Source organism: Fimicolochytrium jonesii, assembly GCF_025526975.1.
Source record: "Fimicolochytrium jonesii strain JEL569 chromosome Unknown EV422scaffold_26, whole genome shotgun sequence".
NCBI lineage: Eukaryota > Fungi > Chytridiomycota > Chytridiomycetes > Spizellomycetales > Powellomycetaceae > Fimicolochytrium > Fimicolochytrium jonesii.
The window spans coordinates 192,354-215,074 of NW_026515693.1; the positions used below are offsets into that span (position 1 = coordinate 192,354).

A 22,721-nucleotide genomic window follows, 5' to 3' on the forward strand; every position below is an offset into this window, starting at 1 on the left:
ATGGGTTATGCTAGATCTTCTTGGATCTTTTACTAATTAGCCCACTGATTGTCAGATTCGGAATGAAATGATCGTGCAGATTGTCCTCCCGTCAAACTCAGTTGTCAGTCGCGCTGTCGATTTTTACGGAGTTAATCGGAGATAGGGCCGAGTACCCGTAACCTTCACCCATTTTATGTGACGAACCCATCAACTTTAACCCAATTCTTGCTGTTGATAATAAGCGCTATAGTGCCCAAGACAAACATTCGTTGAGCCTCCCGTTTTGTGCCGAGCGTATGAAACAAGATCCCGCAACTGGGATTGTATTCGCGCTCACTCGGAAAACTGCTCGCTTTTATCGCCATGAAGACACCCGACTGACGGTGCATTATAGGAAATTGCCGTCACTGACAGAACTGTCGACAAACCTTTGCTCAAAGTTTCATCGGTAAACGAATCTCGTCCCCGGGATCGGATTCCTTCAAGATGACAAGCCAGCAAGGCAAAGAACTCGAGGATGACATTGAGAAAGGCGAAACCGATGCCATGATCAGCGACCTCGCCGGCGCTTCTTCCAAAAAGGAGAAACTGACCCGTTTTCCCGGATTCCCGATGACGATCTTGGCGCCTCTACTGCTGATTGCCTCCTTGATTGCGGTGCTGGCTCCGGTAGGTGTTTACTCGCATAATCTGTGCGTCCTCTTGTATCGGCACGACGCACTAAAACTGCGTATCGCAAAAGACCTTTATTCTGCTCGGTCAAGGAAGTACTACAGCGGTCGACCAACTCAGTACTGAATATCTAGATGCATTGATGCAGAGGGTTGGTACTCGGACTTCCATATTTTTGTCGGAGATGTTTTTAACGAATGGTCTCCCTTGATATCAATGCTTGGGACATTCCAGGTGTCCATGAACATCACGGGGTCTGTCAAAAACATCTTTCCGCTAGTTGAGTACTTGACATCAATGCCCAGAGTAGCAGCTTCCTTTGCTCCCGGCCGTGGTAAATTGAAAATATGCTTGGTTCTATTCCCGAACATCGGCCCTTTGAACATCTTATCCCATGCCGCACTAGAAATTCAAGGTTTGGAGAACGAGCCTTGGGCTGGCGATCTGATTGGCATGTACTTCAAGTACAACCTGGACACCATTGGATGCACGCAAACTTCCTGGATTCCGCCGAATGGGTTGGTATCTGATATCATGAAGTTCGGGACGGGTTGGCATTCCGGATTCCCTGATGACATCTCTTTTCTTACAGTCCGGGCAGTCCCATGAGTAATGCAACTATCCATTGGACCCAGGTCAGCCTTATACCAGCTTATCAGAACGGTAATGCACCAAACGACTCAACTAACTCCGAATTTCAGATGTTCACCTATCCTCATCCATTGCTTGGGAACATCATCTACAAGGGTGATTGGTCACGTAAGACTCTCTCTCGTTTCCTTGCACTTTTCAAGAATGTTTCTGCCATCAGCCTTTCACTAATTTAGTACATTGAACAGCATCGGACGACGGAGGAAAAGTAGCTGTGTACATGGTCAATAAAAAGAGTGAGTCGATTTTCCGCCATCCCCTCATATTTCGTAGCGGTCGATTCATAATCCTTGCACGCAAACTTTTTCACGCGGTGGCAATAGCCTTGTCATTCAATGCGAGCGCACCCGTGGTCCACGACTATCTCCATCAAGTATCTCTGGCGAATCGAATGCAGCTAGGTGACTTGGAGGTGATGAATTCAACGTATTGGAATGGTGCGTTGTCGAACATTCATATAACGGTTTCCGCCAACGTACACCCTCGTTATGCTAACTCTCCTTGCATTTTTGATTTGGGGGTATCCCACCAGCATACGTCAGCGAGAAAGGGACCTACGTCGCCTGGGTGACCACGCCTCACTTTGTCGCTTCCAGTAACCTTCCCAACTACCACTGCAGCGCCGGAATCCGCGTCGATTCCACCTGGAACAGCATTTTGCTCAACAACAAGCCCACGGATGATAGTGGTCAGTTTCGGACAAATGCCATTGCTCCCACACAGCACTCTGACGGCCGCTAACCTGCCTGTCGTACTCGTCTGTCTATCAATCAGTGGTCGCTTTCTTCAATCAAAACCTGCAAATTGTAGCCAGCAGCAACATGGTGGCGACGAATACCACCGTCACTTCAAAGAACACTTTTACACTCCCCGACCCGGATGCACTAACCATCTCGCTGCGGAACAGACTCACTGAGGATTTTGTTACGTTCGAAAATGCCGCAACCCCGTTTCGAACAGTTCAGCAATACCAAGATGTGCAGCTCCCCGGTTATGATGGCCTCTGGGTAGTGAAGAACTAGAAGGGAGACGGTGCAGGGTAGCGTGAAAATGTAGCCCACTGATGTTACTTTCTCTTCGCTCCTCCAGATTCTGGTCACTCAAAGAGTCAGCATCAGCTCTTACATATCCCAGGATGGACTGCTAGCTGTAGCGATCCCACGTCGCAGGGTGCGTAAAGGTCCCGTCTTTCTCTGGGCAGTCTTTCCCTATATCCTCATCTGGAAGCGTCCTAGGTCTATGGTACGATCGAGGATGCACGGAACAGAGCTCTTCGCACCTCCATCGGCATCGCAGTAGCCTTTGCTGTGTTATCGAGCATCGTGTTTGTGATCATTGTCATGCCGCTTTTCAAGCTCGCTAAAGTGATGCAGAGTCTTACGACTTTGAACTTTGCAAAATTGGAAGAGTCAAATGTAGGCGCAGCTAGCCCGAACATATACTCAACAAATTTGTCTGACTAGCGAATGGGTTCTCCCTCGTAGGCTTTGGAGGAACGCAGCGTCATCTGGGAAATCCGACGTGTGCAGACTGTCTTTGCCACGGTAGGGATTGAAAAGTCACATTCGCTTTCTCAGCCAGATGAACGTCTCATTCTTCATTACTATCATACAGATGGTCAAGGCCTTGTAAGTATCCGATCGAATTCCCTTAAGTCACCTCTTTGATGAAGGACTAAACGTCTTTACTAGTGCTGGAGGATTGAAAAAGAACAAAGCTCTGGTCGCTGGGAGAGGCACAGGCACTGGGACGGGAAGCGGAAAAGAAAAGGTCGCCACTATCAGAAAGAAGTAGGGAACATCAGAACGGGGAGCCATCGGACGTGTTCTTCACGAGAAAAATGTTAGGACAAAAATTGATCAATCAATTGTGTCAGTCTGTTATGTCATTCATCGGGTTAAAAGTTGGTTCTTGATCTGAACCCACACATAACCTGGACGTGAATGCCCATGCGAATCCTTTTGAATCGCTCGCCGAATGGGGAACTTGGATTTCACCAGCTCAAAACCGCGGGTTTGGTCTTTTGCATTCTTGCCTTCCTCCAACTTTTGCGCCAAATCTCTCTAGATCTACAGCAGCGTTTCCTCCCAATCCGACGTTCTTGTGAGTGCTGCTGGCAAAATCTGCAAGGAGCTCTCAGGCCAGGCGCAGTTGAGAGAGCGACGCGATGCTGTCATTGTTGGGTCATTTGTGGCCTTTTCCCCACGCGCCGCCTCCGCTCCCTAAACATCCACCGCTCGACCATGACCACATCGCACCCACATCTCACAGGTCTCTTGGGTACATAAACACTCAAGAGCAACCACCCTGCCGCCCGCCCCATCACTGCTCCTTATCGCAAACCCACCGCTTCTATCTCAACCCGTCGTTGCATAGCTCAAAATGAACGCACTAGCAAGTCTCATCGACAAGACCCTCAAGACCCCCAGCGGCCTCGACACAACCTCGGGTGCAAACCCGTCCAACAACCCCGACCTTCTGGCCGACCCGTCTGGCGAAAAGATGAAGGCATAGCTTGCGCTTTTTTGTGTCTGCGACTGCATATCCAAGGAAGCTGGTCTCTAACTCTGGTGTCTCAATCCCCGTCTTTAGGCCCTCATCTGGCATGCCAAAAACGACGTGCGCGTGGGTGAGGCTCTCAAGCCCAAACTAGTTGACGATCACGACATTATTTTGCGAATCACTGGGTCGACCGTCTGCGGTTCCGACATGCACCTTCTGCACGGCGCCATCCTCGAGATGCAGTCGGGCGATATCCTAGGACACGAGGGGATGGGCGTGGTCGAGGCGGTCGGCTCGGCAGTGACGAAACTGAAGGTCGGCGACAGGGTGGTTGCGGGATTCAACGTGGCGTGCGGAACGTGCTTCATGTGCCGGCAGAAGCTGTCATCGGCTTGCGTTAGGACAAACGACTCGGCGTTGATGAATTCCATGTACGGGCATAGGTCCTGCGGAATGCTGGGGTAGGTATGCGTGGTTGTATCGTATCCGTCAATGGGCTGGGACACTGATCGATGAACTGCCTCCGCCCTTTCTTCAAACACAGATACTCGCATTTCACTGGGGGTTTCGCTGGATGTCAATCTGAGTACACGCGCATTCCGCATGGAGACGCGAACTGCATCAAAGTGCCGGACTCTGTCCCAGACGAGGAAGCGCTCTACATCTCCGATATCCTGGTCACCTCATTCCACCAAGTGTCAGACGCGGGTGTGAAGGAAAATGACATTGTCGGGATCTGGGGCTGTGGCGCAATGTAAGCCGCGGATTTGAGAAACCGAGCGCACGGCGGATGCTAATGACAGCTTTTCTCTCCTCTGGTTGTTCGTTAGTGGCATAATGGGAGCCGTCTGGTCAGCGATTCGGGGCGCGAAACACATCATCGTGATTGACAACGTGCAGGTTCGCATGGTGCTTTACATTCAACTGTTCGCATTGCGGGTTCAAGGCTTATTGCGTTTTTGACAGTGGCGGCTGGATCACGTCGTGAAAGTGATCAAACGGGACTATCCGACCGTTCGCATTGAATCCATCAACTTCGATGAGCACAAGGGGGTGCAGGCGCGGATTGTCGAACTCACGAAACCGGGGGTTGACGGACGCGACCCGACTCGTCCTGCCGGTCTGGATGTTGCGCTCGAGTGCGCTGCTGGTGAATACGCAAAGGGGTTTGCGCACAAGGCGGAGATCGCGCTCGGGCTCGAGACGGACAGCTCGGAGAATTTGAATGAGATGATCACAAGCACCATCTCCTACGGCACCGTCGCCCTTACCGGCGTTTACGGAGGGTTCACAAACCACCTGAACATGTAAGTTGCTCAAGTGCATGTGGCGCCGATGGAGTTTCGCACGTTTTGCTTATGCAAGTCATCTCGGCTATTCCTCCAGTGGCAGCCTCATGCAGCGCGGAATCCGGTTCATCGGAAACGGGCAGTGCCCGACGCACAAGTACATGCAGCATGTCATGGACGAGTACATTGTCACTGGCAAGGTCAAGCCGACGCAACTGTTCGTTTCTCATCGGATCAACATTGACGACATTGCAAAGGCGTACTACAAGTTTGACAACCATGACTCGGACCTGAAGATTATCAAACCGTTCGTAGCCACAAGGTTCTCCAACCCGCCTTCGCCTGGCGCGCCGCAGCTCACGGTCCTGTAGAAAAGACGTGTATATAGGGTTATATGAGACGTTTGTATGTAGCTGTATCTTTTGCATTGCGTTCTTTTTGGCGAGTGTTCTGGTCATGATTGTCGGCTATACGCCATCCGGGCGAGGGTCTCTAACGAATTTGGTGTTGTAAAACAACCTGTTTCAGCCACAGCTTCCTTTTATAGTACCGTACCCCTTTTTCTCTCTGCAGTTAGAAAGCTGGTGTGTGCAGACCGTCCGATCGAATGTCTATAAAACGAGTGGTGTGTGTGAAGGGGAATAAAAAGTAACGAGTTCCACAACATTTGGAACGGATGCGTCGGACACTTTCCACGCCGGTGCTGCAGGTCTCGGGGAGGTATCTACACACACGGGGTATCGTCATTCGGAAAAGAAATCAAAGTACCTAAGGATCACGAGGCTCGGGATTTCAACCAAGAAGGTGCTAAAAGTTGTTCAGCATCTTCCTGATATCAGAGAGATTTAGCACATAGAGCGCGTGTCGAGGGCAGGAAAGTTCCGACAACCGGCTAAGTAGTACGTTACATTCCTACCACTACGCATGCGCGCCTAGCATTCGGTCTGAACTCCCACCCATTGCGGATTTGGGTCCGGGTCTCTGTCATCTCAAATAGCTGAAAGGCTTGCCTTCATCTTACGCCGTATCTGTTCCTTCCCGACGACAGGCTGTCCGTGACTAACTATCACCACGTCGACATTCTCGCCCACGACCACTTTTGCCATGAATTCATGCAACCACTTGCGGAAGCGGGCGAGGTGATCGATTACCAAGAACCAGCTGATGCGGGTGAACTTTAGGTCCTCGTGGAACATGTCGTTGATGATCAACGCGTGACGGGAATCTGTCGTTGCGGGCTTCCGTTGGATGAGGTTCGTGGTTTCGGATACGGAGGCGGCTGTGGATGTGCGGGGGGGCAATGCGAGTAGCAATTCGCACTCGTCGAATTCCGCTGAACATCCCTTGCCGTAGATCAGTTGCACTGAACATTCCATCGTTCCGGCGCCTTGTGTGGTCGACGCAGCTTCAGGGTTTTCGTTCCAGAGAGGAAAGACATCCTCAGCTGCAAGGACCTCGACGTCCACCTTCTTGCTCAATTGGTGTAGCGCTGCGCGTGGGGCGATCAGCTTTGCATTCGGAAACTCGTTTCTGTACACGGCAGCGTCCAGCGTGTGCCAGGAGCACGGGATGACCATATGCGTCACAGTGCCCAGCTTCCTCACTTCAGCGAGTGTCTTTGCGTCCACGCACAGCATGGAGAATACGAGAAGCGACGTTGAGTTGGGTGGTCTGTAGATGGTCATGTAGCGCGGTATAGGGATATTCGGCAGGCTGCCCCTCACCACCCAAAGGCCATCGTCTAGTTGTTCGAGAGGGCCGTGCGGTTGAACGCGTTGTGCGAAGGGAAGGGATTTGGGGAAGGGTTCGGGCATAGAGTTGAGGAGTCGCATCAAGCACTCGCGGGTAAGTCTGCGACCGTGGCGGGTGTGCGTGAGGAGACCGTAGGCTGCTAGGCCGGCGAGTGCTGCGAGTCCGACCCCTGCGCCAACGCGGACGATGGTGGAGTTTTGAGTCAGTGTCGACATGGCTGTGAGGGGAAGGCAAGGCAAGATGGGATTCGAGATGGGTTGGTGCTCAGTCGATCTCGGAAGTCCTGTCCTGAGTCCTGCCCGGAGTCCTGCGTCTGTCAGTGTCCACGCACAGTAAGTACTGTACTATCTGTCGCCTCTTGGCCAGTCGCGCGATCACGTGACCAAGCGCAAGCAAGAGGTTGTCGTAACGCTCCTCCAACCATACAGTATGTGTAGAAACGTGACGAAACTGCCCCGCAACAGGAGCATATCTTCGTAGTCGCCGCAACCGAACCTCCCAACGTCCTCGCCCCCAGTCACTTGAACTCTTCCTTGGACTCTGCGATACACTGTGCATATTCGTTCCTCACGCTCTGCATACGTGGTTTCCTTTGACGCTTATACTTGCGCCACATAATGGACAACGGCATACCCTCCAACCTATCGGACCCGATGCAATTGCGTTTCCAATTATCCGATGACGAGGTACAGACTTATTGCAGCGGGGTCGCTCAACGGTTCAAGGCTCGTCGTACAACGGGGTTGGACGTTCCTGTTGCTGCCGTTCAGGTGCAAAGCGTCAACTTTAGCCCCCAAAGTTGGATGGCGCCGTTTTCGCACTGGGCTATTTTGGCTGACAGTTGGATTTACCATCTCTGCTTTCGGGTCGATCGCGTTACCAGGCGGCCGATCGGCCTGTATTTTCGTGCGGAGACGGCTGAGGGCGTGGAGTATATGGTGTCGGACTCGGTCGGCAAAACACAGTACAATGTCCAGGATCTTAAAGATATAGGCCAATTGCTCATTAGCTATTTCGGATCCTACCATTTGGTCTTTTGGAATTGTCAGCATTTCGCCAATGCGTACTTGTCCATCATTTGTGACGGCCAGTACCGTCCTGTCCTGACGACGTCCGACGTCCTGAGAGGCACTATGTTCTGCACGATGGTTGGGGCTCCCTTAGCGACGACGCATAAGCTCGCAGAGGATACGCGACGCACGAAGTTGGTTGGCTACGTTGAGGATGACCTCCGGCAAAGTGACGATTTGATAAGTGAACTATTGCCGTCAGGCCCGGTATATAGGAGCCCGGCGAACTGTATTGTACTCTGAGGTAATTTCTCAGAATCCAGCTGGTTCGTTCCGAACCGGTATCTCGATGTTGTCGCCATGTCCTCATACCCTCTTGCATTCCCAACATTGCAGCCTCCGACGACTACACATGTTTTACGGATGACAAAGCGTTCTTTCGTAGCGTTCATCCTTCTCGTCATCTCCTTCATTTCGCACATCCCAATCCCGCTGGCGACTTTCCTACGTATCACTTGTTCGAAGTTCAGGCCGATTTTCGTCCGGACATGGTCGATGAAATGTACTACCATATATGTTGATCCTATTCTATCACATAGTGTTTCTTTTTCCCGATGAATACAAAGACTCGAGCCGTGTCGTGTCTCCCCGTTTCTCCTCATCTCCGTTGAGCAACGGTATCTCTGATTGTGGGAATGCCGAGTTCACCTTCCCTGGGGAAGTGGCCTGCAAAAGCGAGGTGGCGATGCTGTTCAGTCCACCCGCACTCTCCTTCAATAGCGAGTCCAAAGGCGTTTACGATGGTTGAACGGTTGGATCTAGGTGTTCTTCATCGTTTCCAAAGGTGGAGCCGCTCACGCTTCCCCACGACCTGGCGAAAAAGTCTGGGGCATTGACGCTCACGACGCTCACGACGACAGAACGGAAGACACCCGTGGAAGACACTACGTAGAAGTATGTTTGGGTTTGGAGCTCTCAGTAGGGGAAAGCTTGGTGAGATGAGTTTTCTGCTATCCTGACGTAACGGAGCGATTGAATTACACCCCAAGGTGTCCATACCACCGCCTCCCCATCGTCAAGATAGCAGCAGGCGCTTAGCGTACTGTACGGCTGGTACCTTGCAGCGGTAGGGGCCGTCGGGGGTCGTCATGCCAACGATGTTGCGGGATAAACTTTGGCACCTCTTCTCTCGCGGGGTTGGAACGGCATCATGGCTTGTTCCGCTCACGAGTGAAGCGGGAGGTGGTGCGAAAACCCGGGGTGATGCTGATGACGCATTGCTAGCTGGATGGCGTGCACCGGGTGGCCGGAATGGAAGAATGGTTAATGCGGTTCTCTTTCATCAGCATGCTCTTGCACCGCGATTAGAGATGTGGAAAGCGGATGAATGAACGTCGCCACCCGCATCTCTGTCGACTCCTGGAACACCAGGGCAGGTCACGCAACGGATGGTGCTCGTTCCCATGAAAGCTTGAGAGCCAGTGGAGGATGTGCAGCGGGATTCTTGATGCGAATACCGAATGGGGATTCAGTGCTCTGACGGCTGCATAATTGGAATGACGGCGTGCGTGAGGACCTCGAAAAAGGTGCTTCTACGATGTATTGCATTCGGTATTTACTGTAGCACTTGGAGCCCCCATCCCTCCGAGTCAGTACACAACAAGCTCATCTGAGATAATATACCATGTGGCGGTCGGCTCCAGAGTGTATGTACAGAAGTAGCATTTTCCAACCTACCCACCGCCCGTGAGTTTACGGATCGAAAAGTGAATTCTCACTGTGCGGGGGCTTTCCGCAATGATGCAAACTTCCAAACCCCCCGCCTCACTGCCCCTTGACTTTTTCGCTGATACCATTAACAACACCCGCCGGGGCCCTAGCGCCAAACCCAACACACGCCGCCATGACCACATCCGCAACCCACCCGGGAATCAGCTTGCTCCACATGTACACCGCCGCACTATCCAAGCCCGTCCTATATCTCCTCGCGGGGAACCTGCTCGTCAACGCATGCCGGACGTCGCGCGCTACGTGGGACGGCGGGATGCCTAGATGGTAGAAACCGGTGGCGATGTTTTTCGCGAGGAGTTGGGTGCGGGAGTGGAGGGTGGCGGAGCATGGGGAGTCGGGATCGGTGGTCAACGGCGACGCCTGAAGAGACGACGCTACGGATGGGTTGGTGGGCGAGTTTTGGGAGAGGGACTCGAGGGCTTTGATGTAGGCCGGTGTGCGGATGGCGCCTATAGGGCGGGGGATGGGGCAACCCAATCAGCTTCGTCCAACTAGCAAAGCTGAGGGGCATCTCATCGCTAACCTGGTTCCACCGCCGAAACCGCAACTCCATCCACAACGCCTTTGGCCCTCCAGACCAACGTCATCGCCGTCAGGGCCGCCTTGGCCGCGTGATAGCTCCCAAACCCGGGGCCCAAAGCATCCGACCCAGCGCTGCTGACATTCAGCACCCTTCCGTGTCCCTTCCGCAACAGAGGCCAGAGCGCACGCGTGAGGGCAAAAGCGCCGTTGACCTCCGAGTCCAATGCATGCTGGAAGATCGCCAGGGGGAGAGAAGCGAGCGGGCCGCAGATAACCCCTCCGGCAACGTTGACAAGGGCCGCGAGACCGTGGTCGCCGGAGTGCGATTCGAGCGTTCGGACCGCGTTGGCGATGGCGGTGGGGTCGATCACGTCCAGGAGAATGGGTTCGAGTCTACCAACAAGTGAGGAGCGGTGAGAGGAATGGAATGCAGTGAGCACCTCATTATCTCGCACATCCAACCTCCCCAAGTCCAGGTGGGTGTCACACCCACCTAACGCTCACACCTCGAAATCGAGCTTCAGCCTTCACTTCCTGCGCGTTCTTCTCCCTCCGGACGCCCGCAAGAACGGTGTACCACGTTCTCAGCGAGGTTGAGCGCAATCTCCTTTCCGATGCCAGAGCTGGCGCCGGTTACCAAGACCACGGGATGGAATGTTCCTGAAGGCTTCTGAATGGGAAACGCGCGAGCCAGCCCAACGAGGTGTAAAACGAAATACAGGACGTCGTGGATGGCGTAGTACACGGGAGCGAGGACGATGAGGAGCGCGGAGTGGACAGCGGACATGCCATGCAGGACGGTGCCGAGTGCGGCGGAAATGGGGGGAGGGTCCATGGACATTGTGATGTGCTGTTATGACGAAGTGTAGTTTGTTGCGAAGGTCTTCCAGCTCAGAATACGTAAAGGCAAGGCGTTCGGGAAAGCGGATGCCTTGGCTTTTATATCCAATCTCCATCTAACGTCACCTCACCGGTGGGCCGTAGTAACGTTTCTTCCGAATCCCTGTTTTCATCGTGCCGTCACAGTCTCAGAGGGCAACTTGAATTTGGATGGGGGAGTATGACGGGAATATGACGAACGAGCTGGGACGCGCTGTTGTAATCCTGTCGAAATGGCTTAAACAGCTCGCGGAAGCTCAACTCGAAGAATCCGAATCCGTAACCCCATAACTCCTCCAAAATTTAAGGAACGAGGAGTGGCACTTTTCTCCAATGCTTCATCCATAAACTTTTCCCGCCAACAAGCCACATCGCAATGGTCAGAAGTCGAGCAAAAAGCCCGACAGCACCCAAAAAGACGGCGGCCGCTTCACCACTCGGCACTGGATCTATTTCATCGTCCTGCAGCTGATCGGGCCTGCTATAACTATAACGGTGTCATCGCGTGAGGCGCGCTGATTAAGGAGCGATATGTGGGGGAGGGTGGATTTATTTGTGGAGGAACAGTCTTGCGGGTTAATGGTTGGTTTCAGGGATCGAGGGTGAACTTCCCGCGGGACATGGCTGATGTGCGGCATCAGTGGCATGTCCAGCACTCATGACGGTCGTAGCCATCAGCGGCGCGAGCTGGCTGATCGTCAGCACCTCCACCCTCGACATGCGGCAGCGGCGGATCAACCCCGTTCTCAGGCAATTCACGCCGTCGTTGCGATTCCGACCTTTGCGCCTTGCGTCGGGGTTCTTCACAGGCGACGCCCAGAATCTGCTCGCGCGGATTGAGTTTACCCGCGCGCATGGGTCGATGGGCGCCCGCGACGCTGTTTGCGATATTGATTGTGGTTGTGCTGTGGCTGCTCGCGACGGTGGTGGCGTTTCTTATATGGGGCAGTGAGGATGTGGTGCCCGGCCGTAGCTGGGATGTGGTTTCAGATTGGGGTTGGCGCGGTGACGGGAGGTTTGGTTAGCCCGCTGATTTCGTGGGGCAAGTATGATCCCTTTACTGCACCGGCTCAGGTGGAGGAGATTAGGATTGGCTGTGTCGTTCACCGAAAGATGTGAGGGGAGTGCATGACCCAGACGATCTCACGGTTGCATGATTTCATCTTGTTGCGTATCACTTTCGAAAATTCACATCCACAATCACTTGTCCAACGCTCCATGTGGGCCTCTCCGGCCATACAGAAAGCCAAGACCATTAGTAGAGTACTTTGGCGATGCGTACCTCCCAGCCGGGGTGCAGGGCATCTACCAGCATGACCCCTGCAAGGACCCACCCGCAATGCCAGTGTTTCCATCCAAGTGCGCTCGCCGCATTTGCGGCCAAGTTGGAGAACGCCGAGAAGGACTCGCATCCTGACACCGATCATCAAGTGCTGGATCTCGTACATCCCTCCGTGTACTGTTTGGAAGGTGGAAAGACCAAGATTTTGCCTGCAGCAGGGCAACGAGATCCGCACACCTGCCGACCGCCCTTCGCCTTATCCATTCCCGGAAGACCTCTACCCGTTTTCTCGCGTACAGCGGGCGAAAATGTGGTTCAGTGGCTGCCAACCGACGATTACCTGCGAACGACCGTCTGGCCTGTGAGATCCAGTCCTACATCAACAACATCCATCCCGTCCCGCAGCGAGCTGGTTACGACGGATATACTTGCCAATATCTTTTCCAGCGTTATTCCGCTAACCAACCGCGTTCTACCGGACCTCGTTTCTAGCACGGACTTCAAAGTGCGGCATGATCCTCTTGACCCGCCGTTCTATGTATTCGACGAAGGAGAGAAGCCCAAACTCGGCGATGATACCCACAACGGGCAAAAACAAGGACGAGGACGAGGACGGGGATGGGACGGTTGTGCAAAAAGACGGGGTTGCGGCGTATCCTGCCGTTTCCGCCTTACGTGGGCGCCCCACACTGCTACGATGTCTTTGTGGATTACGAGGCGAAGGAGGGGGTTGTTGATGTGGATTTTTGTGAGAGTGTGCCGTTGTGTTGAGTCGTCTCCGGAGTGGTGGGCCAGACCGCCAAAGTTCGACGAGTTCGCACTTGCAAAGGCATTCTCCACACCCACAATCAGACAATCCCTCAGTGGCACACACCTCGTCGTCCGTCCGTCCGCCCGTGCGTTCCGTCTGCCTTAGCCATCCCCCTGTGGGCCACATTCCACTTCCCCGTTCGCCCAATTCGACCCACCATGCACCAACCCCCCTCCGAAACCGAAACATCCCCCCTCCTCCGCACCCCCTCCCACACTCCTCACCATCGCCACCCCCCCACCCCCCTCCGCACCACCAAACGCCTCACCCGCATCCACCCCCGCTCCAGCAGCCCCCGCACACTCGCCCTCATCGCATTGACCGTCTCGGCATGGGTCCTCGCCGCACGGATGGTGGTTGTTGTGCGTGACTTGTACGCGGTGTGGGCGCCGACGGGGGGTGAACCGACGACGGAGGTGGGAGAGGGGTATCGGTATTATTGTAATCTATCGGAGTACCCTGTGCTCCCCTCACCAGCATTACCATCCAACAAGTCGACATCACCCTCACACCGCCTCACAACCGCCGGGCTGACTCTCCTCTCCATGCTGCGTACAACGACCTACACGCACACGTCGCGCATCAACCCGCACCTCGGCGCATTCCACACCGACTGCTCCTGTCTGCTCTCGTACCTCCTGCACAGCGGCGGTCTCGACTCGCAGTTCGAGGATATACCCAAGGAACGGGGGGATGCGAGGGTGCGGCCGGTGATGCCGCGGGCGAGGGAGTTTGCGGGGTTTCTGAGGGGGTTGCTGGCGGACTCTGGGGGGGAGGGAAAGGGAGGGAGGTGGAGGGCGGTGGAGGATATGTGGGATGTGCGGGCGGGGGATTTGGTGGCGTGGGAGATTCCGGATTGGCAGGGGATGAATAAATCGACGGGGCATGTTGTTGTTGTTGTTCCTGCTGAGAGTGCTTTGGATGCGACGAGGGAGGACGGGCGGCTGGGGATGCAGGATAGGGAGTATGATGATAGGGTGATTCGACCCGTCTCGGCCACGTCGATGTGGGTGTCGGTGATGGACGCCTCGGGGGTCGCGCATGAGGGGGATTCGAGGTGTGCTTCCCCTTCGCATATTCTCACTCGGGAGACGCAGGAGGAGATGGAGATGGTTACCGTCCTGGGCGATACATCCCTGCCACCACCAAGTACATCCACGACATGCATCAAAGGCGTTGGGAGGGGGTTCATACGGTTATACGGGGAAGTCGTGTCAGATTCGGAAGGCAAGCAGCGACCGGTAGCGTTTCAGTTCCGGGAGGGTGCTACCGTGCGGTATTATCCCATCTTTATTGGGCGGGTTGTTTAGAGATTCATTAGGAAGGAGAGATGGTGTTGGCTTTCATTTCTGTTGGGTGAGCTTTCTTCTCTTCGAATTCTTTTTTTGGTATACCCAGGTGTAATACAGCGCTCACGTCACAGAACCTATACACTGGCCATCCTCTCGATTTCTAGTCACTGTCCGAACTACTCGACGAACTATCACTCCCACTCCCCTTCTTCTCCTTCTTATGTTTCTTCTCGCCATCCTTATGTTTCTTCTCCTTCCCATCTTTATCCTTCTTGTCCTTCTTCTCGTTCTTCTCGTTCTTCTCGTTCTTCTCGCCCTTCTCCTTATGCTTATCACCCGAGGAACCCGAGGTGGAAGCGAGTTTCTGGAATTCGGAAACGGTGCTTTCGTTGTGAGACTTTTTCTGGTGCGCGAGCCATTGTTCGTAGGCTAGGTAGCCGACGCCTGAGGGGAGTGAGAGGGGAAGTGGAGAGTGGGAGTGTGAGAATGAGGGTTCACGATGACTGTTCCTGGCGCGGATGCATTGGGATGGAGCGGATGGTGGAACGATACCCTGCTCGCTCCGCTTGCGACGAGGACATTCCGCTTGCGACGAGGACATTGGGATGGTGTGTGATCCGCAATTCTCCTCGCTATCGCCGGAACCCTCAAGCATTCCCACGCTCCGCTCCGGCGCGATCGTTGGCACAGTCCCCAAGCATTCCTCCGCCCCAGTCCCCCACCTCACTCGCTCCCGCTCGAAATATTTCACTCACCAGCAACGGCAACAGCACCCAACACCCCACCGATCCCAATCTTCAAACCCTTATTATCGTCGTGCTTCTCGCCGGTGGTGTTGTTGTTGTTGTTGTTGCCTGGGACGGGAGGTTGACCGGTGAATTTCCCCGCGAGGTCTGAGATGATTCCGCGGTCTGTTTGGTCTGTCATCTTGAGTGGAGTAGGGTAGATGGAGCGAGGAGGGAGTGAGTAGGTGGGTGGGTGCGTGAATGACTGGGTGTTGGGGGGGTTCCTTTTTATAGGGGAAGTTGCGGCGGGTTGAGAGTTCGTTAGGGGGTTGGTTGCCTTGGCGTTGCAAGCACACGACGCACAGGACGCACACACAAGCGGAAGAGGAGTCATCGCGCCCTCCCTTCAGAACTCACGTAAGCCCTTCACGTAAGCCCTTCACGTAAGCACGCTCAGAAAGGGGTTAGCACGCGTACGTGGCGCGTTCAGGTCAACCCTGCTAGACTGTATTACGGACTTCATCATATGTACGTACGGACAGCACACAAACGACAAAGCGTCTCAGTCCATACACCATTACAACATCCACACTCTCGTAGCAAGTCCCACCCCACCGCAAAAGTCACCAACCCGCCAAATCTAATCCAACCACTCCGCTAAACCAGTCCCACTTGTTGGCCTGGTAATTCCCTTGCCTCTTCTTCGCTCAAGGAGCTTACAAGACTATTGTAACGTCTCCCCACCCCTCCAACCCAGATGCCTCTTCTCGTCAAGCTGACAAAAGAGGAGGATCAGCGTACGAAGCGGGGCGCTCCGCTCGCTTGCTCGTCATTCTCTGCCTTTTCCAACGTTCCGTCGGAGCAAACTCGAGCAATACCAAAGTCATACGAGCAGGATTTGCTTCGTCTCAGGGTGAATCATGATATTCTGGGCCTTGATGTCGTGGTGGATTATCGGTGGGACCCTGGCGTGGAGGACATACAGCGCTTGGGACCACTCCAACATCCACAGCAACGCGGATTCGAATGGGCGTAGGTGCCTCTGTTCTGTCAACTGACATGTCCTCTAACCCAAATTGACTTTGCGGCTCTAGCGGTGCGCTGTCCTTTCGTGTTTATTCTTGCCCCAGCATTTGCCTCCAGTAGTTTTGCTAGGGCCCCCGGGGGGCCCCTCATTGTCGGATGTGACAGACTTGGGCATCTTGCTGCGGCTGATTCATTTGCGAGCCGCCACTTCGCAGAAAGACTGGAGCCATAATGAAGAGCCTCCCTGACGGCTACGCGTTTCCTGCCTGTCTGCTTCTCTGCCTTTGCGAGCCGCCACTTCGCAGGAAGACTGGAGCCATCCGGCCCTTCCCGTGTCTTTGAACTTGGAGGCGAGGGACAAGTGGGTCAGCAAGGCGGATGGCGTCCGGCTCCCCCTGCAGCCTGACGGACGACAACTGCCACTTGGCAACCATCTGTTGCAGCTGGCATAGAGCGCTTCCTCTCTTGCGCGGCTTGCCTCGTTTTCTGCGCCGAGTACCTTGTTTCCTGCGCGGGGTGCCTCCTTTTCTGCGCGGGGTGCCTCCTTTTCTGCGCGGGGTGCCTCGTTTTCTGCGCCGAGTGACTTGTTTCCTGCGCGGGGTGCCTCCTTTCCTGCGCGGGGTGCCTCGTTTTCTGCGCGGGGTGCCTCGTTTTCTGCGCCGAGTGACTTGTTTCCTGCGCGGGGTGCCTCCTTTTCTGCGCGGGGTGCCTCGTTTTCTGCGCCGAGTGCCTTGTTTCCTGCGCGGGGTGCCTCCTTTTCTGCGCGGGGTGCCTCGTTTTCTGCGCCGAGTGCCTTGTTTCCTGCACGGGGTGCCTCCTTTTCTGCGCGGCTTGCCTCGTTTTCTGCGCCGAGTGAGTCCCGAAAGAAGGCGGGGATCTTCTCGCGGGTTTGAAAGGCGTCAATACGAAGTACCGGGAGTAAGGCGATATGTCACGGGCGTGTTACCGTCGGTTTCGTCCTTCACTCGAACCGGGGTCTTGATTCCCTCGATCAAGTCCCGGAAGAAGCCGGGGATCTTGTCGCGGGTTTCTACGAGGTCGTTTTCCGTTCCGTAGGTCTTCAGTATGTCCTCCAGGGCTGCCCCGAAGTACGTGGGTTCTAAAGAATGCGTTGGTATCAGTCTCCAAAGCGGATAAGGGCGTGAAGGAAACATGTGTCGTACCTTTCTTTCCTTATAGGCGACCTTCGCCTCAGGAAGTACGGATTCTAGGACCGAGTCGACATGGCGTCCATATGCTTTGTTCCAGGCGCCTCGGCAAACCTCGTGATCCGCCGAGATCCATCCTTGGAACTCGGGCCGGCTCAAAACGTGTACAGTACACACAAAGCCGTAGCCCTTGCAAATGGTGGTATGTGCTGGTACAGCAGTCGCGTTGCAAGCGAACACGTATCAATGAGACAGTCGAAAAGCAACGACGGGAGTCTGATATGTACGAGCTGCCCATCTTTTGCAGGCATTCGTCGTCATGGTCGGTGGCAAGTTTGCAAACGTATACATTTGCCCCACGGTACTCCGATCGCCTGCTGCGAATAGTCCAGGGATACCCACTGCGCCGACTGGACAAGGGCGTCATCGTCGACGCTGTCTTCGGCCGCGGAGAAGACGTCGCAGCCACTGTCCCAAAGGAAAGGAACGGACAGTTTGAGGGACTTGCGTGGGTTAGGAGCGATCGTCCCGTTGTCTTGTGTGTAACGCAAGAGGATCTCATGCGGGACGTTGGTACGTGTCGGCGAGCCTACGAGCCGAGTAGCCACCGATCGAGACCGGCGGCGAAAGGTCACAGAGGGGGGGGGAGCGGTGAGGTCGGTGATGCGATAATGGTTATCGGCACACTCGGTTCCGGCGAAGATGAAAGCCCGGGGGGTCGCTTCGCATTTGGTGCGGGCTTTACCGCTTCGTAGATTGGCTGTAGTAAAGGCGCCTTTGGATCCTTTGGGAATAACGCCCACAGCGCAGCCATGAGGGACCGGTCTCCTCCCCCCGCGTATTGCGAATCGAATGCACGTCGTCGATGAAAGCCTGTCGTCCGGTTTGACGGTGAGCTACAGTAGGAACTAGCTTCTTCGCCGGTGCTTCTTTGTCTCCCTGCGGCAATGCCGCAGGAGTTGGCGGAGGCGGCGGTACAGCTCGAACCGGTTTGCGCCCAACCCACGTAGACGCTCGATGGCGGGTCGCGTCCACCGCCTACACTGTTGCGACTGTCCCGACAGGGTTAGGGTTGGGGCGCGACCTCGGGGGATCCTTGAACGAAACTTGTCGTGGATTCGATCCCCAAGTGGATTGAAAGGATTGCGTTGTCATACGCGCGTTCATGGGAGGTGCGACGCCGCTCATAACGCCCATGACGCCGGAGTCGGCAACCATGTGGCGAGTTGTCATCCATCCTGCGACGAGATCCACCTGGTCGCTGGGCAGCATGTCCCATATTCCATCCGGGTCCAGAATGAGGCACTTGTCGCGGGCTGAGTTTAGTGACGAAGCGTCAGGTCGGAGGGGCACATAGGCTTTTCGTCGGAGCTGTAGACGGTCTTTCCATTTTGAAGAGGCAAGCTGTTCGTAGAAGTCCTTGGGGGCTGTCGAAGCGCGGAAAAGGTTGATGCAGAGCATTATACAGAGAATGATGCAGTGCCGGCGGAGCGAGCTACCAGTCTGGCAGGGGCGGTGGCGGTGGCGGTGATGTTTGGAGTGGTGCTGGTGGTGCTGGTGGTGCTTGTGGGAGACCTGGTGGATCCAAGAAGTCCGCCTTGTACGTGGCGATGTCGGCTTGCTCCTTGAGCACGTTGATGGCCACCCACCAGAACCCCCGGCCAGCAGCAAGGCCAAAAGCACCTTTTGTGGATGCAAATGCCACCTGCACTCGCCCACCCCGTCGCCAGATGAGAGCTAGAATCCCAAACAACCAACGACCCATCTGGGCAAGTCGCGCGGCCTATACATATGTGCAACATAGAAGGAATGTGAGCTTAGGGGCCGGGGCCTCCGTAATACAGCAACAAAGCAACTGGATATATACCGATTCGCCCTTGGCTCTCGCCTCGGCCCTTGTCGATCCCGCGTCCTTCTGGTCAATGTGCTCCTTTCTTGCGCGACCCCCACAGGCAATTCGGGACGGCGACGGTAGTCTCCTGACCTTGAAGAGAAGCGATCGGAATGTGCCACGGACACAGAAGGCCACGGTTGGGACCCCGATTAGGACATCGGAGTTTGTAATGCTCGGTTCAGCGCCATGTGCAGGCAAAAGAGCACTGATTCTTGATCTCAATGCTGAGTCTGCGCGTGCCGGAGACTTCGCTTTCAGTCTCGGGAGGGGCCACGTTGTCGTCTGGCCTGTTGAGCTGATGCCCCGGTCAGGTTCCCACGCTTCTTATCGGCTGGTAATGGTGGTGGTGGTAGAAGAGATGTATGTCGCAGCGGGCGAATATACCGATAGCTGCAACGATGGGCTGCAACCTCCCAGTCAACCTCAACAGCGCCGTCTTGCGCTCCAACTCCGCCATCTCGCGGTAATCTTCAACTCCGCCATCTCGCGGTCCGAGTTAATCTTCAACTGCGCCATTATCACCTCGTGCTCCCGTTCTTTGGCGCGCTCCTCGGCTTCGAACGCCATCTGTTTGGCATGCGTCGTAGTGATCGCTTGATTGTGCATGAAGGCGTAGTAGGATGCCAGAACCGCCTTCTCGTCGAACTTGCTCACTTTGGGTTTGCGGGTTAAGACTTTGTCAACGACACCCCCAACCACGCCAGTGCCGGCCGAGAGGATGTCTTTCCACCCCAAGGGTCCTTCCAGTGCAAGAGAGCAACCGATAGCTGCAGCAGTGGTGGCGACGACTGCAGTCTCTTTCTTGGGCAATCTTTCGGCGAAGTATGAACCCCACGATGCTGCACGTTCCGCCGAGTACGGGGGAGGCGGGCCAGGCGGAAGTGCGTGGTCAACGTCGCCCCTGGATCGGTGCTTGATGATGCCTCCGTGCTCTTGGGTCTTTCGAACGATTACTCCGGCAAACATGTCCTGTTGCTCACCGCATTCCTGTGAGGCATCCGGGAATTTGCTGATGATCGGAATATGCGCCGCACAGGCTTGAGTGTAACGACACCCATTAAAATGGTGGCTGACTATCGACGGAAACTTTCCGGAATAATGTCGGGCGGACACCGACCGTGGAAGGAGGGTAGGGCTACGGCCAAAGGCGAAGACACTGTCGCAATACGTTCAGCGAACGATCCGGGCCTGGACGAGGCGTGGGTGCGTCTTAAGACGGCTCGGTGTGGGTGCGTCACGTTCAAAAAGGTAGCTTAGCCCGCTCGGTTTCTTTTCCGGCGACGCCAAACACCGGCACCGCGACGGCGGCGCCAGGCATTGCCGTTTGTGTGAGATCGTGCGAGACGCCGGCAGAAATAGAATTGATTTTTGGTGATGCCGGCACCAAACATTTGCCGTTTGGAGAGGCGTGCGAAGGAGCGGTAGAATTCTGAATAGTTTTCGGTGACGACGGCACCGGGGATACGTCATTTTGAAGCAGATGTGGTTGGGCCACCGTGCCCACAAGCCGGGGCTGTGGCCATCTGGAAGGCGATGGCGGCTTAGGCAACCTTGAGGGTGACGTAGATGTAAAATCCTTTTCGGGCGAAGACGGCGTTGCCCTTGGCGGTGACAGCGGTGGCGGGGACGGTGTCGCTCGGAGGATTCCAGAGGCCGTTCGCGAGGGAGAAGGTGTGAACGCAGAGGGTTTGATAGTCGTCAATTTGCGGTTGGCATCAGGACGCGAAGGTGACGGTCGCCCTTTCGTCGAGGTGTCGAACAGGTGGACCGGACTCGCCCTGCAGCTCTCGGACCTCCTCTGTCTCGCCTTCTCGGAATTGCAAGCGTTGATGGAAGCAGTCCCGTGTCATCGTTAGGGTTGCCAGTTGGCTTTCTGCCCCCGCTAGGTCAGTCACCCGATCCAGCCATCCATTTGGTGGTGGTAGTGGCTGGGATAGGGATAGCCGCTTCAATGGCATGGATGGGCATGGTCTCGAAGCCCGAAGTGGCGCCGCTGTGGAGGGTCTTGACGTTTTGCGTCACTCCATGCTGAGTCGGTATCACCGCAATCCTCCGTATCGGGCGAACGTCAGGCCGGCTTCCAGGAGTGGCCTCCGGCAGAACAAGCGGCCCAAGAAGTGTTTGTGCCCCTGGTGACAGTTTACTGTAGGGGACCCGGACGAACAGCTGGTTGCGAACCAAATGCGCCCAGCCCGCTTCGCCAACAACGATTGAAAATGTTTATACAACTGCCTTGCCGGCAGTCCTGGCGATGGTCCCTGTTTGGCGGCGGCGAGCATTCAAGTGGACGGTCTATCTCGCCTGGTATGTTAAGATTCTAGATCGCAAGCACCACTGCTTTCGGTGCGGAGAGAGCGGAAACGGGGGGCCGTGTGGATTACGTCACCATCGACGAGCTTGGCAATCTTTGTGTAAAGCACCTCCGGGTGCTCGACGGGGGCGTGCGACCTTCCAGGGCTTGCGTCCTCGCGGTGATCATCGAGGTGGTGGTCGTTCATGGCAACGCCGATGTCTTGGAGTCGGTATCGAAAACCCGAAGCGTGCGATTGTCCTGGCATGAGGTTGGAATTCGTAGCGGTTCACTTGTAAAATCTTTAGATGCACCGTTTGTGCTGTCGGTCGTCACTGGTGGGACGGAAAGAGTCCCTAGAATGACTGGCCTCATCGTGTATGTATTGATAAGGACATGGGGGCCTTGTCAGAGGTGACGGCAAGTCAATAGGTGATGATGGCGGAGGAGAGTTGGCTGGGGGTGGCGTTTGGCGAGGGGAATTCGAAATCCGGAATCGGATTGGTGATGCCTTCTCCTTGCAAGCGTTGATGAGCACCGAAGCGTACGTCCGGGTGCCACTAGCAAGCCCAACCATTGTAAGAAAGAACTCTGGCGAGTGGTTCGTCAATTGGGTCGGTTTGTATGTCGTGTGTAGTCCCTTTACCGTGGGGGTCAACCCAGCCGTCGCTCACTGCCGAGATTTTCGAAAGAATTCGACGTCCTGCAGAAAACTGAAGTTCTGGTTTAAGAATGAGGCGCAAGGTCGCGCAAGCGGAGTTTCTTTGCCTGGGCTTACGTCAGAGCGCGTTTTCGATGGGGTTTGACAGCACAGTCACAGTCATCACGACAGTTTTCGACCGGTTTGGTCCCGGATTTAGACCGACAGATGTGGTCGCGAGTAAGGTTCCCCGCCGCTCCAATCTTTCGCATATCAATGATCTACGGAAAAGGGAAAAGTGCATAGGAGACGTTCGGTACGTAGGCCTGCAGCTGTCCAAGAACAAACTGAGCGTATTTTTCTGGCGAAGCATCGTAATTCTCTTGGGACTTCCCCTACAGGCTCATCTTGGAGGCGCTCCTCTCCTCTCTGACGAACACTCATGTCGGGATACTTGCTCATAGCTTCGAACAGGGCTTGATTGGACAGGAAGAGGTTCGGCGGCGGTAATGGCGCGGCTGCCGGTGGCGAGGAGGAGGTCGTGGTCCGAGTGGCGGGCGGTC

The 22,721-nt window shown here is 55.1% G+C and overlaps 10 protein-coding genes across 10 annotated transcripts; 6 read left to right on the forward strand and 4 right to left on the reverse strand.

Annotated features, from left to right (window-relative positions):
- Window positions 1-217: 217 nt before the first annotated feature.
- On the forward strand, window positions 218-3,490 carry EV422DRAFT_540472 (uncharacterized protein). Its single transcript, XM_053071142.1, has 15 exons — window positions 218-651; window positions 725-805; window positions 889-988; window positions 1,061-1,172; window positions 1,247-1,289; window positions 1,356-1,413; window positions 1,494-1,541; window positions 1,629-1,742; window positions 1,838-1,993; window positions 2,080-2,312; window positions 2,395-2,475; window positions 2,541-2,720; window positions 2,790-2,849; window positions 2,920-2,933; window positions 2,997-3,490. The coding sequence occupies exons 1-15, from the start codon at window positions 469-471 to the stop codon at window positions 3,097-3,099; spliced, it is 1,566 nt and encodes a 521-aa protein (XP_052922637.1). The 5' UTR covers window positions 218-468; the 3' UTR covers window positions 3,100-3,490.
- Window positions 3,491-5,762, forward strand: EV422DRAFT_540478 (chaperonin 10-like protein). The gene is made up of 6 exons (XM_053071143.1): window positions 3,491-3,813; window positions 3,898-4,268; window positions 4,352-4,561; window positions 4,638-4,707; window positions 4,774-5,114; window positions 5,194-5,762. Exons 1-6 carry the CDS (start codon window positions 3,688-3,690, stop codon window positions 5,465-5,467), a joined length of 1,392 nt encoding a protein of 463 aa, XP_052922638.1. The 5' UTR covers window positions 3,491-3,687; the 3' UTR covers window positions 5,468-5,762.
- Window positions 5,763-6,085: 323 nt separating this feature from the next.
- EV422DRAFT_570438 (uncharacterized protein) lies at window positions 6,086-7,063 on the reverse strand (the record flags this gene model as incomplete). Its single annotated transcript, XM_053072874.1, has 1 exon — window positions 6,086-7,063. One exon carries the CDS (start codon window positions 7,061-7,063, stop codon window positions 6,086-6,088), a length of 978 nt encoding a protein of 325 aa, XP_052922639.1.
- A 359-nt stretch (window positions 7,064-7,422) lies between these two features.
- On the forward strand, window positions 7,423-8,343 carry EV422DRAFT_211464 (uncharacterized protein). Its single transcript, XM_053065381.1, has 3 exons — window positions 7,423-7,618; window positions 7,732-8,162; window positions 8,255-8,343. Exons 1-2 carry the CDS (start codon window positions 7,527-7,529, stop codon window positions 8,159-8,161), a joined length of 522 nt encoding a protein of 173 aa, XP_052922640.1. The 5' UTR covers window positions 7,423-7,526; the 3' UTR covers window position 8,162; window positions 8,255-8,343.
- A 1,100-nt stretch (window positions 8,344-9,443) lies between these two features.
- On the reverse strand, window positions 9,444-11,012 carry EV422DRAFT_603824 (uncharacterized protein; the record flags this gene model as incomplete). The annotated part of the gene is made up of 4 exons (XM_053073750.1): window positions 9,444-10,098; window positions 10,173-10,564; window positions 10,665-10,705; window positions 10,749-11,012. 4 exons carry the CDS (start codon window positions 11,010-11,012, stop codon window positions 9,683-9,685), a joined length of 1,113 nt encoding a protein of 370 aa, XP_052922641.1. The 3' UTR covers window positions 9,444-9,682.
- Window positions 11,013-11,708: 696 nt separating this feature from the next.
- EV422DRAFT_570441 (uncharacterized protein) lies at window positions 11,709-12,169 on the forward strand (the record flags this gene model as incomplete). Its single annotated transcript, XM_053072875.1, has 2 exons — window positions 11,709-11,946; window positions 12,024-12,169. 2 exons carry the CDS (start codon window positions 11,709-11,711, stop codon window positions 12,167-12,169), a joined length of 384 nt encoding a protein of 127 aa, XP_052922642.1.
- An 893-nt stretch (window positions 12,170-13,062) lies between these two features.
- EV422DRAFT_211601 (uncharacterized protein) lies at window positions 13,063-14,563 on the forward strand. The gene has a single exon (XM_053065383.1). The coding sequence runs from the start codon at window positions 13,302-13,304 to the stop codon at window positions 14,451-14,453; it is 1,152 nt and encodes a 383-aa protein (XP_052922643.1). The 5' UTR covers window positions 13,063-13,301; the 3' UTR covers window positions 14,454-14,563.
- Window positions 14,564-14,595: 32 nt separating this feature from the next.
- EV422DRAFT_508753 (uncharacterized protein) lies at window positions 14,596-15,362 on the reverse strand (the record flags this gene model as incomplete). The annotated part of the gene is made up of 2 exons (XM_053068782.1): window positions 14,596-15,185; window positions 15,221-15,362. The coding sequence occupies 2 exons, from the start codon at window positions 15,360-15,362 to the stop codon at window positions 14,596-14,598; spliced, it is 732 nt and encodes a 243-aa protein (XP_052922644.1).
- A 1,018-nt stretch (window positions 15,363-16,380) lies between these two features.
- EV422DRAFT_211699 (uncharacterized protein) lies at window positions 16,381-17,311 on the forward strand. The gene has a single exon (XM_053065384.1). The coding sequence runs from the start codon at window positions 16,565-16,567 to the stop codon at window positions 17,240-17,242; it is 678 nt and encodes a 225-aa protein (XP_052922645.1). The 5' UTR covers window positions 16,381-16,564; the 3' UTR covers window positions 17,243-17,311.
- A 1,518-nt stretch (window positions 17,312-18,829) lies between these two features.
- Window positions 18,830-20,194, reverse strand: EV422DRAFT_570445 (uncharacterized protein; the record flags this gene model as incomplete). Its single annotated transcript, XM_053072876.1, has 4 exons — window positions 18,830-19,117; window positions 19,202-19,515; window positions 19,613-19,685; window positions 19,751-20,194. 4 exons carry the CDS (start codon window positions 20,192-20,194, stop codon window positions 18,830-18,832), a joined length of 1,119 nt encoding a protein of 372 aa, XP_052922646.1.
- Window positions 20,195-22,721: the final 2,527 nt, after the last annotated feature.